This window comes from Pelodiscus sinensis, chromosome 4 (genome assembly GCF_052426305.1).
Source record: "Pelodiscus sinensis isolate ZL-2025 chromosome 4, ASM5242630v1, whole genome shotgun sequence".
NCBI classification, from domain to species: domain Eukaryota; kingdom Metazoa; phylum Chordata; order Testudines; family Trionychidae; genus Pelodiscus; species Pelodiscus sinensis.
Genome location: NC_143055.1, coordinates 15733356 through 15750267, shown reverse-complemented (window position 1 = coordinate 15750267; position 16912 = coordinate 15733356). Strand labels below are relative to the sequence as shown.

The window sequence follows — 16912 nt, the reverse complement described above, 5'->3', positions numbered from 1 at the left end:
CCACTCAGGTATTAAAAGGAAAGCCTAGCACTGATGCCATTGTGGGATAGCATGCAACACAATGAATTATTTACTGATTCAATTTCATTATTTTTTGAAATACTGACAAATGGCAATGATATAGTCCCACAAGGGAAGCAAATGTTTAAAAACTAGACAAGATAAAAACCACTAGTAAGGCTGAAATGGACAGAAGGAGTGCTGACCACCACCTGGTGACTAAGGGATTAAACTCAGGTAACTAGCAAAGGTGTTGGTTCTCTCTACCCCCTTGGCTAATCGAGAGAGGGGGATGAAATTTGAATTGGATATAGATTTCTTGCCTGTTTTCTTGTGTGGGAGAGATAAACCAGGAATTGAGACACACAGAATGATTTAAACCCAGGCAAGACTACCATGCCTCCAAGGAATTCGGAGCATGGGAATTGACTGAACAAAGAGGAGATTAGAGGTAAGCAAAAGGGGGGAAAAGTGAATCTAGTAGTGTTCAGGGTATTTTCTATTTATTTTGTGGTTTGAACTACTCCGTGTGAATTTATGCCTCCCCTCCCAAATTACTATCTAGCATTGTGCCCAGAGACTTTTCTGTGTTTTAATTTGTTTTCCTTAGTTGCTCTGTAACATCTAGCAACCAAGTATGCTTCCTCAAGTTTATCTTTTGTTTAGTAATAAAAATCACTTTTTTTGATGATGATTTGATTCTTGTGTCCTAGAAGGTGCTCTGGAATGTCTGTCAGTCTATGTATATGTGCATACCTCAGACTAATGGGTCAACTACTAGAGACTGCAGCTTGTTTCTCTCTTCTTTTTTCAAGCTCTTTTGGGGCAAAAGAGCTTGGGTTACCCCTGGGGGTGGTTTCAAGTGTTCACCCCTGGATTTAGGGATTAAAAAAAAATCACTTGATGGTGGCAGCTTGTTTGCTTATTTCTCAGAGCCAGGGAATTTGTGACTCTCGGAAGTTTTGGTAACCAGTGCCTGTAAGAGGCAAGGTTTTGAAGCTCTTTTGCAGGCTCTCACCTTGGGAACAGCCCTAACAAGCCATATTAGCCTGTACTGTTTTTTCCACCTCTTAACTTCTCCAGTGTTGGTAAGTGACTTTGGTGGTTTCAGCTGAGCAATGAAGAACTAAATGACTAGGAAGACTGAACTACCTTTACACCTCTTTACAACCACATTGTCCGGATAGTGTGGTGAAGCTTGTTTTATCACCAAACATGTTGTTCCTGATGTATGGATAATGGACATCCGTCTTCCAGACTATATATCTATTCCCTTTCATGATTATTGATTACAACATTTTTAAAAACTGTTAAGACAGCTTGCTATTACAAATTATATAAAATAAACTAAGTGCATCGGTAAATTATAAATGTATTTTTGCCTATTTTTTTATTCATTTCCAATTTTTGCCTGGAATGACTGGCAGTTCCATTATATTGTCACAGTTGTTTTTTATTACTGTACCCATCAACTGTCTTGGTAGGCACAAGCAAAAGGGCCAGATTTTCAGAAAAACTATGCATACAAGTTGCACTTGCAAAAATACATTTAACTTTATGCAGAGATTAGGGCCCACCACACATGCAAAACTGCAAATACATTTCAGACAACGTCTTCAGAAAATTGTATGAGTTTTTGTTATTAAATTATTTAGTATTTACAAATGCAACCAACCATTACTTGTTCATATTCACTCTGTGAAGTGAAAAGGATTTTTAATGAAATATTGTAACAGGAAGTTTCCACTTTTTAAATCTGGATGGACCCTGGAGTCCTTTCTGCCTGGTGTGAAACTCTTCTTACAATTCAATGCATTGGGAAGACTGAACTTAAACACTAAACAGCAATTACACTTTACTGGTGAGATATTCTTAAAGATGAATGTGGCATGCACCTTCCCTAGCCAGCCCACACTGATGTCTGCAAAGTGTTCATAGTGATTCAAAAGCACTTGCAGAACCATAGAAAAGCATTCTCTCTGTTGATGTACTCTGGCAAAAAATGCTCTGATGCTAAAACAGGTCTATGCACGCCTATCATGCCGTTGCTGCAAAATCATTCACTACGTCAGGGGTGGGGAACCTCAGGGCCAGGGCCAGCTGTAGCCCTCCCGATTGCCTAGATCCGGTTCCCAAGCCTCATGATTCCCACCAGCACTGGGGAGACTGCACTGGCATTCCAGCCTTCCTCTACTCCACCATGGGGCTGGAGCACCCAAAATCTACTAAACTGGGTCTCCCCCTTCCCCACGTTCTGGTATGCAAGGAGAATATGGGGAGTGTCTTTCTCCTTCACAGTCAGGGGCCATGTCAATGAGGGTATGGCTTTTCCCCCTTCTTACTTGTGTGCCCCCAACTGATTTTTCTGAGAGTCAGTGGCCCGTGACTCAAAAGATTCCCTACCCCTGCATTATGTCTTGCACATTGCCCAATTTCACAGTCCTATAATGCAGAAGGCAATTAATGGCCCGGCTCACTTGCATGGCAATGGCTACTGCAGTGGATTTCCTGACTTCAAAATAATTCCCAACTGACTGGTAGCAATCTGGAGGCACAAGTGCCTCTCTTCTCCACAGTCAGTGCATTTCTTATTTTGCTGCACCTGTGATTGAGGTCTGGGGCAAGTTCATCTTGCAGACCCACGAATGTGGCCTTACGTATCTGAAAATTCTGCATCCACTGCTAATCATCCCAAACTTACTTGACAGTGTGAGAGCCCACAAGACTATGCTTCTCTCTTGGGCCCACAACCGCTACTGCAGATATTCCGTAGGTGCTGCCAACAATCTTGAATTGTTTTTTTTCCTATGTCTCTTATCAATCTAGCCTCCACAGAATTGTCTTCTTCAATGTGGCTTCCTCCTTGTCTGCATATACTGGAGGGTCAGGTGCTCTGTGCTTGCAATGCTCATGACAATAGTGCAGAGTTCTGTAGGCTCTATGCTTCTGTCAGAGATGGTAGACAGCAAGGAGAGTCACGAAAGTGTATGGAGCAAAATGCAGGACAATGTAGCACTTTAAAGACTAACAAGATGGTTTATTAGATGATGAGCTTTCGTGGGCCAGACCCACTTCCTCAGATCAAATAGTGGAAGAAAGTAGTCACAACCATATACACCAAAGGATACAATTAAAAAAAATGAACAAATATGAAAAGGACAAATCAAAGGAAAGTGTATGGGATTTTGAAAAAAGCTCAAAATATTTTGGGCTGATGATGAAATTATTGAATGGAGAAACTGAACTATGAAAGTTGACCCCATGCTCCCAGTCACTAGTTTTGGCCCTATCAAGCACTGAAAGAACTTCACGAAAGACTCTGTGCTAGAAAGTGGGGAGAGAGGAAAGTGATCAGGAATAGTCAACATGGATTCACCAAGATCAATTCGTGCCTGACCAACCTGATTGACTTTTATGATAGGCTAACTGGCTATGGATATGGGGAAGGCAATGAATGTGATATACCTTGACTTTAGCAAAGCTTTTGATACGGTCTCCTATAGTTTTTCTGTCAGCAAGTTAAAGAAGTATGGACTGGATAAATGGTCTAGAAAGTGGACAGAAAGCTGGCTAGATAGGCTCCATGGGTAATGATCAAAAAGCTTGATGTTTGGTTGACGGTCAGTATCAAGCCAAGTGCCCCAAGGACTGCTTTGGGACAGTTTTTATTCAACATCTTTATTAATGATTTGGATGAAGGGACAGATTGCACCCGCAGCAAGTTTGTGGAAGATACCAAGATAGATAGAGAGATATGCAGAAGAGTAAAGATAGGTTCCAAAGTAATCTAGACAAATTAGAGGATTGGGCCAAAAGAAAACTGATGAGGTTCAACAAGGACAAGTGCAGAGTCCTGCACTTGAGAAGGAAGAATCCCAAGCACTGTTACAGGCTGGGGACTGACTGGCTAAGCAGCAGCTTGGCAGAAAAGGACCTGAGATTACAGTGAATGAGAAGCTGGATATGAATTAATAATGTACCCTTGTAACCAAGGCGGCTATGGCATATTGGGGTACATTAATAGAAGCATTGCAAGCAGATCCAGGAAAATGATTATTTTCCTTTATTCAGCACTGGTGAGGCCAGATCTGGAATATGGCATCCCATTCTGGGGGTTTCCATTATAGAAAGGATGAGAATGCACTGGAGAGAGTCCAGTCGAGGGATCCTCTCCAATGATTAGGGGGCTGAAGCACATGACTTATGAGGAGAGGCTGAGAGATTTGGGCTTATTTAGTCTACAGAAGAGAAGGATCAGGGGGGATTTGATAGCAGCCTTTAACCACCTGAAGGGGGATTCCAAATAGGATGGAGAGAGGCTATTCTCAAGCAGTGACAGATGACAGAATGAGGAACAATGGTCTCAAGTTGCAGTGGAGGAGGTATAGATTGGATATTAGGAAAAACTATTTCACTAGGAAGGTGGTGAAGCACTGGACTTGATTATTAGGGAGGCAGTGGAATATCCATCTATAGAGATTTTTAAGTCCCAGATTAATAAAGCCTGACTGGGACTATTTATTTGGGATTAGTTCCGCTTTTAGCAGGGGGTTTAACTCGACAATCTCGTGAGTCTCTTCCAAACCTATGAGTCTAAGGTGGCAAGTTATGCAGTGAGATTACTACCTGTATTGCACTCTGCATCGATACACGCCCTTCTGGTAAGGACGTGCACCACTGACACAAGGAACCAAATTGTGCATACATGCAAGTGATTTAATAAATGCAGTGATTGTACGCTGATGTAATTCAGATCAATGTAATTTTGTACTGTAGACATGGCCTTAGTCTGTCCCAGAAACATCACATTATGCAATACAGAAGACCAGAATTGCTTTAAATCAGTAAAGCCCCAACTTTTACTTTATTAGCAGCACTCCAGCAGTATTACATTCAGGGAAGAAAAAATATAAGTCAAAAGCAGTAATAGTATTTTCTATGCAAAGTATTAAAACTAAGGCTGTCAAGTGATTTAACAAATTAATAGTGATTACTTGCATTGTTAATAATAGAATACCATTTATTTAAATATTATGGGTGTTTTCTACATTTTCAAATACCTTTGATATCAACTACAACACAGAAAAAGTATATAGTGCTCACTTTACATTTAGTTTGGTTACAAATATTTACACTGTAAAAAGCGAAAATATAATTTTCTTTTGCTAATTCACCTAATAAGTACTGTAGTGCAATCTTATCATGAAAGTTAACTTACAAACACTGAATTATGTACAAAAAATAACTGCATTCAAACAGAAAACAGTGTAAAACTTTAGAGCCTAAAAATCCACTCAGACCTATTTCTTGTTCAGTCAATTGCTCAAACAAGTTTGCTAACATTTGCAGGAAATAATGCTATCCACTTCTTGTTCATACTATTTACCTAAAAGTGAGAATGGGTATTTGGATGGTACTGTTGCAGCTGGAATCACAAGATATTTACATGCCAGATGAACTAAAGATTCGTATGTCCCTTCATGCTTCAACCATTATTCCAGAGGACATCTGTTTGGTAAAAATCCAATGCAGTATGTACCACCACACGCATTTTCATCATCTCTGAGTCAGCAGGAGGTTGATTTTTTTTTTGTTCCTCATGTTCTTTAGTATCCATATCAGAGGATTTGCTCTTTAAAGACTTCTGAAAGCACACTCAACACCTCATTCCTCTCAAATTTTGGAAGGCACTTCAGATCCTTGAACCTGGGGTCAAATGCTGTAGCTATCTTTAGAAATCTTACATCATTACCTTTTTTGCATTGTCAGATCTGCAGTGAAAATGTTCTTAAAATAAACATGTTGAGTCATCATCCGAGATTACTATAACATGAAATGTATAACAGAAGGCAGGAAAAACAGAGCAGGAGAGAAATTTAAATGAAGCACCAGCATGCAGCATGACCAAAGTGTGAAGGGGCATATGAATTTTTAGCATATCAGGCATGTATATATATCTTACAATGCAGGCTACAAACATTCCATGTCAACACCTCTTCTCACTTTCTGATGACATTGTAAATAAGAAATGGGCAGCATTATTTCCCATAAAGTAAACAAACTTGTTTTTCTGAATGATTGGACTGAGTGGACTTGTAGACTAAAGTTTTACATTGGTTTGTTTTTGAGTACAGTTATGTAACAAAAATATATATACACATTTGTAAGCTGCTTTCACAATAAAGAGATTGTATTATAGTACTTGTACGAGATTAATTGAAAAATACTAGTTCTTTTCTTTATCTTTTTATATTGTAAATATTTGCAATAAAATATTATAAGTAAGCAGTGTATACTTCATATTCTCTGTTGTAACTGAAATCAATATAGTTGAAAATGTAGAAAGACATCCAAAAATATTTAATACATTTCAATTTGTATTCTATTGTTTAACTGTACGATTAAATCATGATTAGTTTTTTAATTGCAAATATTTTTAGTTAATCCCATGAGTTAACTGCAATTAATCAATAGCCCCAATCAAAGCCTATTATAATAAATTTATACTTGTATTGTCTGTATTGATTCCTGTTCATTTGATCTTGTGTGCCTTTTCTAGATGAACACAATCTCAGGTGTCCTATTATATAAGTATCTGACATCTTTCTTTTAATAATAGTACCTTTAGAATGACTCTGATATACTATAAAATGGCTGGCACCTTGTCCCACGACAGACATCAGGTGCAAGTGTAAATAGGGATTGTACAAATGGGAGGTCGTTAAAAGTCTGGTAATGCTAATTTGGCATGACACCCCTAATGGGTTATATCTTCACACTTCAGTTACCTAATCATCTAAATTCTTTTAACAAATTTACATTTCATCTTTCAAATGGCGATTCAAATTGACTTGTTCGTTTCTCCCCCCAATCCTATGGTTCCATAATAAAATACAGTGCTTTGTCTGGCCCATTAAATATTATTGAAACTTTTGGGGGTTGCAACATTTATATTTTTATACTCTTTCCAAAGTATTTTTTTCCTTGGCACAAACTTTTTACATTTCAGTACAACAACAACATATACATTTGTAATAAAAAACAGTATTTGAATTTACTGAATTTACTGGTAAAGCAAAAGGCAGGACAATGTAGCACTTTAAAGACTAACAAGATGGTTTATTAGATGATGAGCTTTCGTGGGCCAGACCCACTTCCTCAGATCAAATAGTGGAAGAAAATAGTCACAACCATATATACCAAAGGATACAATTAAAAAAAATTTTAATTACAATTTTTTTTAATTGTATCCTTTGGTATATATGGTTGTGACTATTTTCTTCCACTATTTGATATGAGGAAGTGGGTCTGGCCCACGAAAGTTCATGATCTAATAAACCATCTTGTTAGTCTTTAAAGTGCTACATTGTCCTGCATTTTGCTTCAGCTACCCCAGACTAACACGGCTACATTTCTATCACTATTTTACTGATAAAGACTTTCATTTTCCCCAAAAGAGAAATGAAAGAGAACGGACTGACTTTCTGATATGTGACATTTAGATTACCGTTTTATAAATTTCAGTGTTTGTGTACTGCATCTTTATTTTATTACATAACATAAAATGTTAATTTGAGGAGCTGTTCAACTTTCATCATTTATTCAGGTGCAAAGGGTGGGGGAACCTTTACATTACTCAGACTTTAAAGAACAGCAAGGGTGTATTTAAAACTGAAAGTGTAATATACTGTAGTTCAGAGACTCCAGACATTTAACGACTTTTGAACTGAGATATAAAATTCCATTATTTCCTATATGCAAAGCATTTCACATTAATTTTAAAAAAGCTAGCAAAAGAACACTTCAGCTGTATAAAGTTGGGATAATTCAATTGCTTTTAATAGAGTTCACCAAGAACAATTTTGACTTTGTCTCTTGAAAAAACAAACATCTATATTTAGTTAAATATTTAACCCTTTAAAACGGTTGAATCTCCCAAGATCAGAGAGATTTATTATGCACATGATTTACTCTTTTAGGCACAGATTCTAATGGTATTTAGGTGCTGATGTGCTCAGAATTGTAACACCTAACTGATTTGGCAGCCTATGTCTCATTTTCAAAAGTGATGTAGGCACTTAAAGGTTTAAATCCTATCAACTGATAATGGGATTTTGGCTTCTTCTAAGTGCCTAAATTTCTTTTTAAAATGAGATATAGGTGTTGCAACACTGAACACAGCCATGGTTAAATACTTCTAAAAAATTAGACCATACTAACTTGACCCTTTAGTGACTATATACTGTTTTTGATCATATCCCTTCTGATTCAGAAAAAGTGAACCATATCACTAGGAGATTTAATTTTTAGAATTTTTTTGATTAAAAATATAAACCCAACAAAATTTGAACTCGGTGGAACAGATGCAGTTTTCAGTTATATAGACAGATATAAAAACATATTTGATTATCTTCCCCTTGCCAACCTTCATATACTGCTGGTTTTAGGACTGTGAGCTCTCCAAGGTAGGGCCTGCACCTTCATACATGTTTGTTAGTACAATAAAGAACTAGTGATCTTGTTTGAGGCCTCTGGACACTGCTGTAATATAAATAATTAATAATAATAATCACCTGATTTTGAGGAACTAGTATGACTTGATATTCTGAGGGCTCCTTGAGTGGATTTCATTAACTACTGCAGACAAGCAGACTAACTTTACTATTGGCCTTCTACACACTGTAGTCAATCTAAGTGGTAAGAGAGAGTCAAAAGTACAAGAGTACTCTACTTGCCACTTCCTTGATTTATATATGAACACATATTAATACAGTAAAAGCGGTGTTATCAGCACTTTACCAACAAGAAAGCTCTATTAAACTGGCACTGCTGATATCTCTTAATTCAAATCTTTAATCTAGTAACGGGACTAATATACTGCCCAGGAGGTTATGCAATTGCACATTCTGCATGCTACTTTTATGCAAAAGAGGCAGAAGACATGTGAGCAAGCTGATATCAGGGATTTATTTTTAAAAAAGCAGCTTCCAGAGTATGTCATAGGTCATTACAAATTCAGCCTAATCTCCTACACCTTCTACATCTACAATGATAACTGATGTTGATAAAAAAAGACCATGAGGCAATGCAATATCCTGATGTGCCTACTGAATCAAGGGGAAATCAAATTATGTTCACTGTAGTTTTAGTGATTTTGGTGCATGTCATGCACTGCCCATAGTTATATGTAATGTTATAATATAACCTACAGCATAGAAAACTTTACAGATATATGCTTAAGTGCTTGAAGAAACTAACTGTTCCTCAGAGCAATACTACTACTGGACTGATGAGTACCCAAATACTGTTTTATATTTTATTCATTGTATTGTATTCTAATTCTTTCAAAATAGGTATTCCATTGGTAAGTATAACTCTTAATTGGAGTTTTTTTACTAAGTAGTATCCTCCCTATATACCGACAGGTCGGATATCAAAGCTTTTACTGTGTTACTAAAGAGAAAAAGATCTGGATTTCTATATTAAAAAGCTGCATATTGACTTCCATATAGCTCAAATCACATAGATTTAAAAAAATGACATGAGAAGTGTAAAAACATCCTACACTCACATAACATGTTCTGGGTAACAGCACAATTTTTAGTCAGGGTGTATCTAAAACTACATCGCTCTGTCAGCAGAGGGATGCAACTTAGACACATCGAAAGTGCAAATGAAAAAGGGATTTAAACGGGGCTTTTCGAAAAAAACCCAGCAGTTTAGAAGGGGCATTTTCGACAGAAATACCCCATTTCGAAAGATCCTGAAGAGTACAGGATCTTTCAAAATGGGGCATTTCTGTTGAAAATGCCCCATCTAAACTGCCAGGTTTTTTCGAAAAGCCCTGTTTCGAAAAAAGTGGCGGCCGCCATTATGCAAATGAAGCACGGGATATTTAAATCCCTGCTTCATTTGCGCTTTTGATATGTCTAATTTACATCCCTCTGCCGACAGAGGGGTATAGTTTAGACACATCCTCAGTCAACAGTAATTTGTAGCATGAACAAAAAAACTTCGTATGCTGTCAAGGATTTGCAACTTTTACCTGATGGTAGTATTCCGCTCTATACCAAAAGCTTCCGAGGTTTAAAATGCACAATGTTACAGAGAAGTAAAACTCCAGACATTTACTAAGCATTACCTAGGAAAGACAAGGACTAATGTAATGGAATTTAATTGTTTTAGATCAACTTTTTCCAGTAACTCACCTGTCAACTTTATAGATACACTTTACACGTATTCACTGATTTCAAAAAGCTCTAGAATGTGTTTGGGGAAGAGGGATAATAAATTTAAATGAAAGAGACAAAACCAAGATTTTATTTTGTCTGTCATCTAGGATTTTCTTAATGGAACTACAACAAAGCACTGAGAGGTTGAGCTTCACTTAACCTTTTATTACACTGACACTCACATTGGAGAGAGAAGCTAGGTTGTGGGCAACATTTAACTGTCCTCAATGGGGAAAGGAGGGGTTAAATGGCTGTGTACCTGCTATTAGTGCAGTGAGCAGCACAAAGTCCTATCCTGCTTCAGCAAACTATCCTCAGTAATTCTTAGCAATGGCTGTTTACAGTTATACTCTTCTACCACCCAATTCTGAATAAATATCCCTCTTTAGCACACATGCACAGACCGGCTTCTGTCTCTAAAGTATAGTGGAACATGGTTGAGTGAAAAACTCCTGGTCCCAGTTGCTTCTTCTACTAGAAAGTATTTGTTTATCTAGAGCCAATCGCTGCTCCCCTATCTATGTAATGACTTCCTCACAGCAGTCAGAGAGATTACCCACACCACTGATCACTTTATTACTTCATAATGGCTGTTTATTTACTTTACTGCAGCAGTAACATGCAGGGATAAAGCTTTTCACAGCTGGGCAAACTCACCATATTCCTTACGCAGGTGGTCCGGAATGTGGGGTTCATAACCTTCCTTCTCAGGGACCTCCACAAATTCATCTTCATCTTCTTCATTATCAGAGACTTTCATCTCCAGAAAAAAAAAATTCAGAAAATGAGACTATTTTCTCTGCTACATATTGAAAATATTAGCTGACAGTAAGACAGCCCACTACTGAGGCTCTTCTGAGCCAAAAGTATTTCCCTAATTATGTATTTAATCACAATCTAAGATTAGACCCCTTGTTTAACATTTCAGCTCTAAAGCCATCTTCAGTCCCTAAGAGAGATCTTCTTTAAAGGTTCTCTCATCCATTAAAAGACACAGAGTTGGTGAAGTCTGAGAAAGTATGAAATCCTAAAATTAAAAAAAAATGATAAAACAACATTAAGATCTTGACTTAATGAGCAAGTGATAGCTTTGTTTCTGCCTTTCCTAGTTTTGTTGGTTCAGCTCATTCAGCACACATAATGTAAGATTGTCTACTGTCTACCCATCCCCAACACATACAACAGGCCAAATAGAATGAGCAAAGGATGTGTTGGCAACCTCGATTTTCATAAAATCAAAACCATTCAAACTTGCTTTAATGCCATGCGCCATTTTACTGTAGTACTACTCTGCAGAACTGGAGTCTATTCTGTGACTTATTGAGGCAGAATTATCAAATTATATTTGTTTTATATTATACAAATAAAAATAGTCCCCAGAGATCCTGGATCTACAGAGGGCATCAACATTTGCTATGGTTTCCCCTATTTTGAGGATACTGGCCAAACAATTTTAAATGAGCTATGTTCAAACTAATACAACCTCATTCTGAAAATCCAGCAGGTATATTGTTTGCATCACTTTGTTTTGGAGATGCACGATTACATAAAGAATCCAGGCAACATTAGAAACAATTATTTTCAGCAGACCAAGGACCTTCAATGCGTATCAGTCCGGGAACCCAGACTGCAGTGAAGTCTGCAGTAAATATGGGAGACTGGGATATAGGACTGTGGCTTGATTAAGTGGAATTCAATTAAATGGGATTCCACTGTATTTACTTTTTGACAGCAGCTTTAAAGGAAAAGCACTTGTAATACATAAATATCTTATTTATAAGAAAGGAAACAATTACATCATTAGGTTGCAAACATTACTATGTAGAATCCTAGGAACTGAAATTATTGGGATTTTTAAAATATATGTGTATAGTCAATTGTATACATCTAATGGACTATTTATGAGCAGTTGAAAGTTAAAAATGCAGTTCTATCAAGCAATCAAAGCAACTAATGCACAATAGGGGCAACCAGCTTCCTAAATTTCATTTTAGCAAATTTTTGCCATTAGCACGTCAATGAGACTCCACAACCTGGGCAAACACCATCTGTCCCTTGTTTAATGAGAATTTGTATGGAAACTTGTAAAATCCCCAAATCCTAGGTATTCTCTTAAGAATACAGCAATGCTGCCAATCATTAGTATTTTACTTTATTTCTCTTGCCCAATTTTGGGAGATTTCAACAGATTTCCATCTCACAGAATGAATGAGTTATTGTAGTTTTGCCATGTGCTTTTATGAGTTTGGAAAACAATTCAAAGAATCCATCAAAAGAACAGTCTTACCACAGAACTCAATCACACCTATTCAAAGTTCCCTGAAGTAAATAAAAGGAACAGAGAAGTAGGTGATTAGTTCACCTATCATTTTTCCCCCAATCATGTACAGTATTATCCCTTTTAATTTCCTTCCCACTGCACTTATCTCATGCCCTAATAAATATATTAGCCTCTAAGGAAAATAGTCTATCTTGCTCTCTCATGCAGGTATTCATATCAACTACTAGTTGTAGATAGGAAAGGAGGAAGAAGCAAGGAAAGGAGGACGCAGCAATTTTACCCTGCAGCAGAATTTTACCAATGTAATTCACTAATCTAATCGTGTGTCACAGCTGCACACTTGAGTTCCTCAGTCTAAATCATAACTGAGATTTTGAAGACAAATAAAACCCCTGGAAACCAAACTTTAGTGAGTATATTTAAAATCAACAACTTCAGCAAAACTTCTTAATCAGCATTGCTTATATGCTACAATGAAGCTCATTTCTAAACACAAAACATTCAGCTGCTACTGACACTGCAATTTACCCTTCAGTAAGTGAAATTTACAGGATGATTTCTTTGTTTCTCAATTGACACTTTCCACAGAACACTGTAGTTTTAAAAAGTCCAAAAGGACAGTAGATTATCAAGTGCATCATTACCAAACAGTGCCTTTCTTTCCCTCCTTATTTTTGTTGTTTAATAGTAATTCTCAGAAACTTCTTTGAAACCAGCCCTGAAGTCAACAGTGTGTAGCTATAACCATGGATGTCCCATTGGCCACATCATCAGTACCACATCATCAGCAAAGTTGCCACGCTATAGGCATGCTGGAGGGCTCTGAGTTTTAAATTACTTTGCAGGTCCCACTGCAATCGTTTCTCCTCATCTTAAGGAAAGCAGCAGTTCATCCCTGGCCTGGTGTAACCAACACAGACACATGCTGCTTCTGACCTCTCTTGGCCCAGACTCAAAGGCAAACTACAGTTCCAACATAAAAAGGGTCAAGCGCTCTACAGCTAATCAGGAACACCCCAAGAGACTGGGTCAGTCAATTACCAAAGAGGCACATCAATTTTGAAACTTCAAGCTTTTAGAAGACCTTTCAGTTGGCCTTTACAAAGAAATATTGTAGAGTTTTGCTTTCAGCACAATATGAGCAGTTGGGAGACTGAAAAGGAACTAGTTTGTTAGCATTGTGGCTTGAAAGATCTATTTTTTTCTTTTCTACTTGTTAAAAGCAACTTAGCAGATGAGAGCAAATTAGTTTTCCTTTATCATTAGAGCTGCCTGTTTGTCCTGTTAAGATATATGATTGTGTCAAACATACTATTCTCAGTTCTTATTTCCAATTCAGATTCAACAAACTACACTAAACTGAAATTTGTTATGGATTGTCTCAGTCTAAAAACTGTTTCTGCAAAATGTGAAACATCAAAAATAAAATAGGAACTACCACAGATTTATTTAATTGTTACGTCTAAGGGGAAAATAAATCCAGTGGACTTTTGTGCTTTTGATTAAAAACTGGCCAGTGCAAAAAGTGCAGAAAATCACTAACTGAAGCAAGTTTAGGAAGGAGGGAAATAATCCACAATATTTTGTTTAGAATACTGGACAGGTGTTAGTTCAAATTCTTACATACATTATAAATATTGCAATACCTGGGCTAGACTTCAGGACACAGTACTTAACTACATTTCCCCTCCTACCATGTTTTGTTTCATATACTCTATATAGCTATGAAGAGACTTCACCAAACAACCTGTCTATCACACATGGCTGACTTAAACTGAATGAGTAGTAACATCCTTGTATACCTGGATAATCTCAAAAACTTTGAGTTACACAAAAAGCCCTGATGTGAAAAGACATAATCAGATGCAAATTCACTTCGTTTAGGTATATTCCATGAACTGTGCATTTAGGTTCTATAGGAAACATTAATCATAGGAAACTGTAATTTTTGTTATCAGTCTAACACTAATCAAAAGGGAAACCTGTCACTACCGCTGACCTGTGAAACGTCCCAATTATACTCTTCAGAAATGACAGGAGCACTTAACTTCCTCACTGAGTAAATGACGACGATCAATCAAGTTTGAATAACAATGAGCCACGGAGCTGAAAATTATTTTTTGTATAGAATCTACCCAGGAATTTATGAAAGGTGAAAAGCAACCCAAGGTTTTAGGGGCATTATGGCTTTCAGCTAGTGCAGTGCATATCAAACACTAAACAGAATTTATGTGTTTTAATTTTCTAAAAGGTAGATGTGGACTTGGTGCTACAATGCATAACATAATGCCAGATTTTAAATATGGGGGTCATTTTCATAAAATATTATGCTTATTGTTTGCACCCTTCAATTTCAATGGGGACTTTTATTACATTTAGTTTTCCTGAAAAAAATATTTATCTTCTTAGCTAACTATCAGGAATTAAGCCTCTTTTTCCCCTCTGAACAGACATGACCTATTTATTTTTAATATAATTTTAAATAAGCACCTCTCTCTCTCTTTTAGTTCTCAAATATGTAGCGAGGTTAATCCCTGTTAGAATTCAGAAGTTGTGAGGGACTATTAACTAGTTACTATGTAAAATATCAGTAGAATGAAGAAAATTAATTACATCTATATAATCCCTTTTATGCATTTTTGTTCTCCTTCCATTCCATTACAATTGACTCAGTCTGATGAGAACTCCTCAGCAACATTACTCTAGTCAGAGAAGTCATTGATATAAATTCCACTTCCCCGGCACCAGCTAGGTGCATTTATTCCATACAGATCTTTCACTGCTCCCCGATCGAAGAGCACGAATGCTTTATAAAATGTGAATCACTCTAGCGTTGCTCGGCCACTTTTTTTGTAATAAGGTTTGTACATTTTGGCAACTAGTTTTAATTGGATTAATTTCTTAATGGTAGATTCAAATGACCACAAATCAAATTAGTTCACAAGGATACACATTTAAATTAGCATTTTAAATGATGCAATTTACTAAAATGTGTGTGTTTTGGAATTCATGGCAGACAAGTTTAGATGTTTTAAGAAAATCCAAACATGGTAAATCAAACAAAACTGATAAGTTACCAAATGTTGATGCATGCAGATCAGAAATCTGTGTGCTACTACCTCTTGTGCTCCTCAATATCTGAATGGAAATATAAAATAACTCAGGTGGTAGATCCTGAAACATACAGCTTTTCCCTTCTAGGCCACAGAATTTAAATCTCATTAAGGTCAGTAGCCACCAAAAGTGGTTACTGGACAACAGATGTACAGTGAATGAGGTAAAATAGTTGTACTCTCAACTAGTTCTCTGTTGAGAAGAGACCACATCACAAAAGCCAGCATTACAACTGGCATCCTTGTTGGAAGTACTCGTAGGCAGTATGAACATAGTACCTGATCTGAAGGGTAATGGACAGTAAACTACCTATTCTTACACTACAAGATAGTCCTTCAAATATAGAGGTAGCATATGCTTAAGAGGAAGCACAGGAATGTTTTTATTGTCATTGCTAAGGATATAAATGTTCTGTGAAAAAAATAAATTATTTCAAATTAATATTGTCAGTTCATCTTGTGAGTACTACATTAATATACATTTAAAATAAAAGATATTCAAGTGATAAAGTAGCATTTTTCTAAAATGACTGAATTCCTGAATAAAACTTCCATTCCAGAATAGTGTTGGTTTCAGTGAAGACAACATTCAAGTTCATAGGCCAAACACTTTTTTTCATAATGGAAATAGTGCAAAAAGGAACAACCTGCACATATGATACGATACATTTCCTACTATATCTGTTCAGAATGTTAAAAATGACATAGAAAAATGGATGTCTTGTCAATTCTACTGCACGTGCAATAACAGTAAGTTAAAGCCGTGCTGACTTACGTAGGCAGTTAGGTAAGTGCACTCAGACCGTCTCTAGCAGGGAAAAAAACTAAAACAGATGCTTCCTTCCTGCAGCCTCTTTTACAAAATAAAAGGCCAAAACAAGATGTAGTGGGCTAGCAGAAATCTCATCATTATTCTTCTCTACTTTTCAGCCTATGCCCTACCGTGCATCCAACGTGTTAATATATTTTATTATAATCACCCATCCAGTTACATGCATTAATCATTTATCCTCTGGACAAACTGAAGAAATGGTCCAAGGTAAATAGGATGAAGTTTAATAAAGGACAAATGCAAAGTACTCCACTTAGGAAGGAACAATCAGTTTCACACATAGAGAATGGGAAGCGAATGTCTAGAAAGTAGTACTGCAGAAAGGGACCTACGGTAGATGTCATAGTGGACCACAAGCTAAATATGAGTCAACAGTGTGACGCTGTTGCAAAAAAGCTAACATGATTCTGTGCTGCATTAATAGGAATGTTATGAGCAAGACATGAGAAGTAAT

General features: G+C 36.9%; 1 protein-coding gene across 6 annotated transcripts in view; it reads right to left on the bottom strand.

Moving 5' to 3' along the window:
- The window catches only part of UVSSA (UV stimulated scaffold protein A), a 91232-nt gene that overhangs the window by 45118 nt on the left and 29202 nt on the right, over positions 1-16912 (bottom strand). For all 6 annotated transcript variants that reach the window (XM_075930914.2, XM_075930915.2, XM_075930917.2 and 3 more), the window contains one exon: positions 10890-10992. In XM_075930914.2, coding sequence (XP_075787029.2) covers positions 10890-10992 — 103 coding nt within the window. The remainder of the gene's footprint in view (positions 1-10889; positions 10993-16912) is intronic.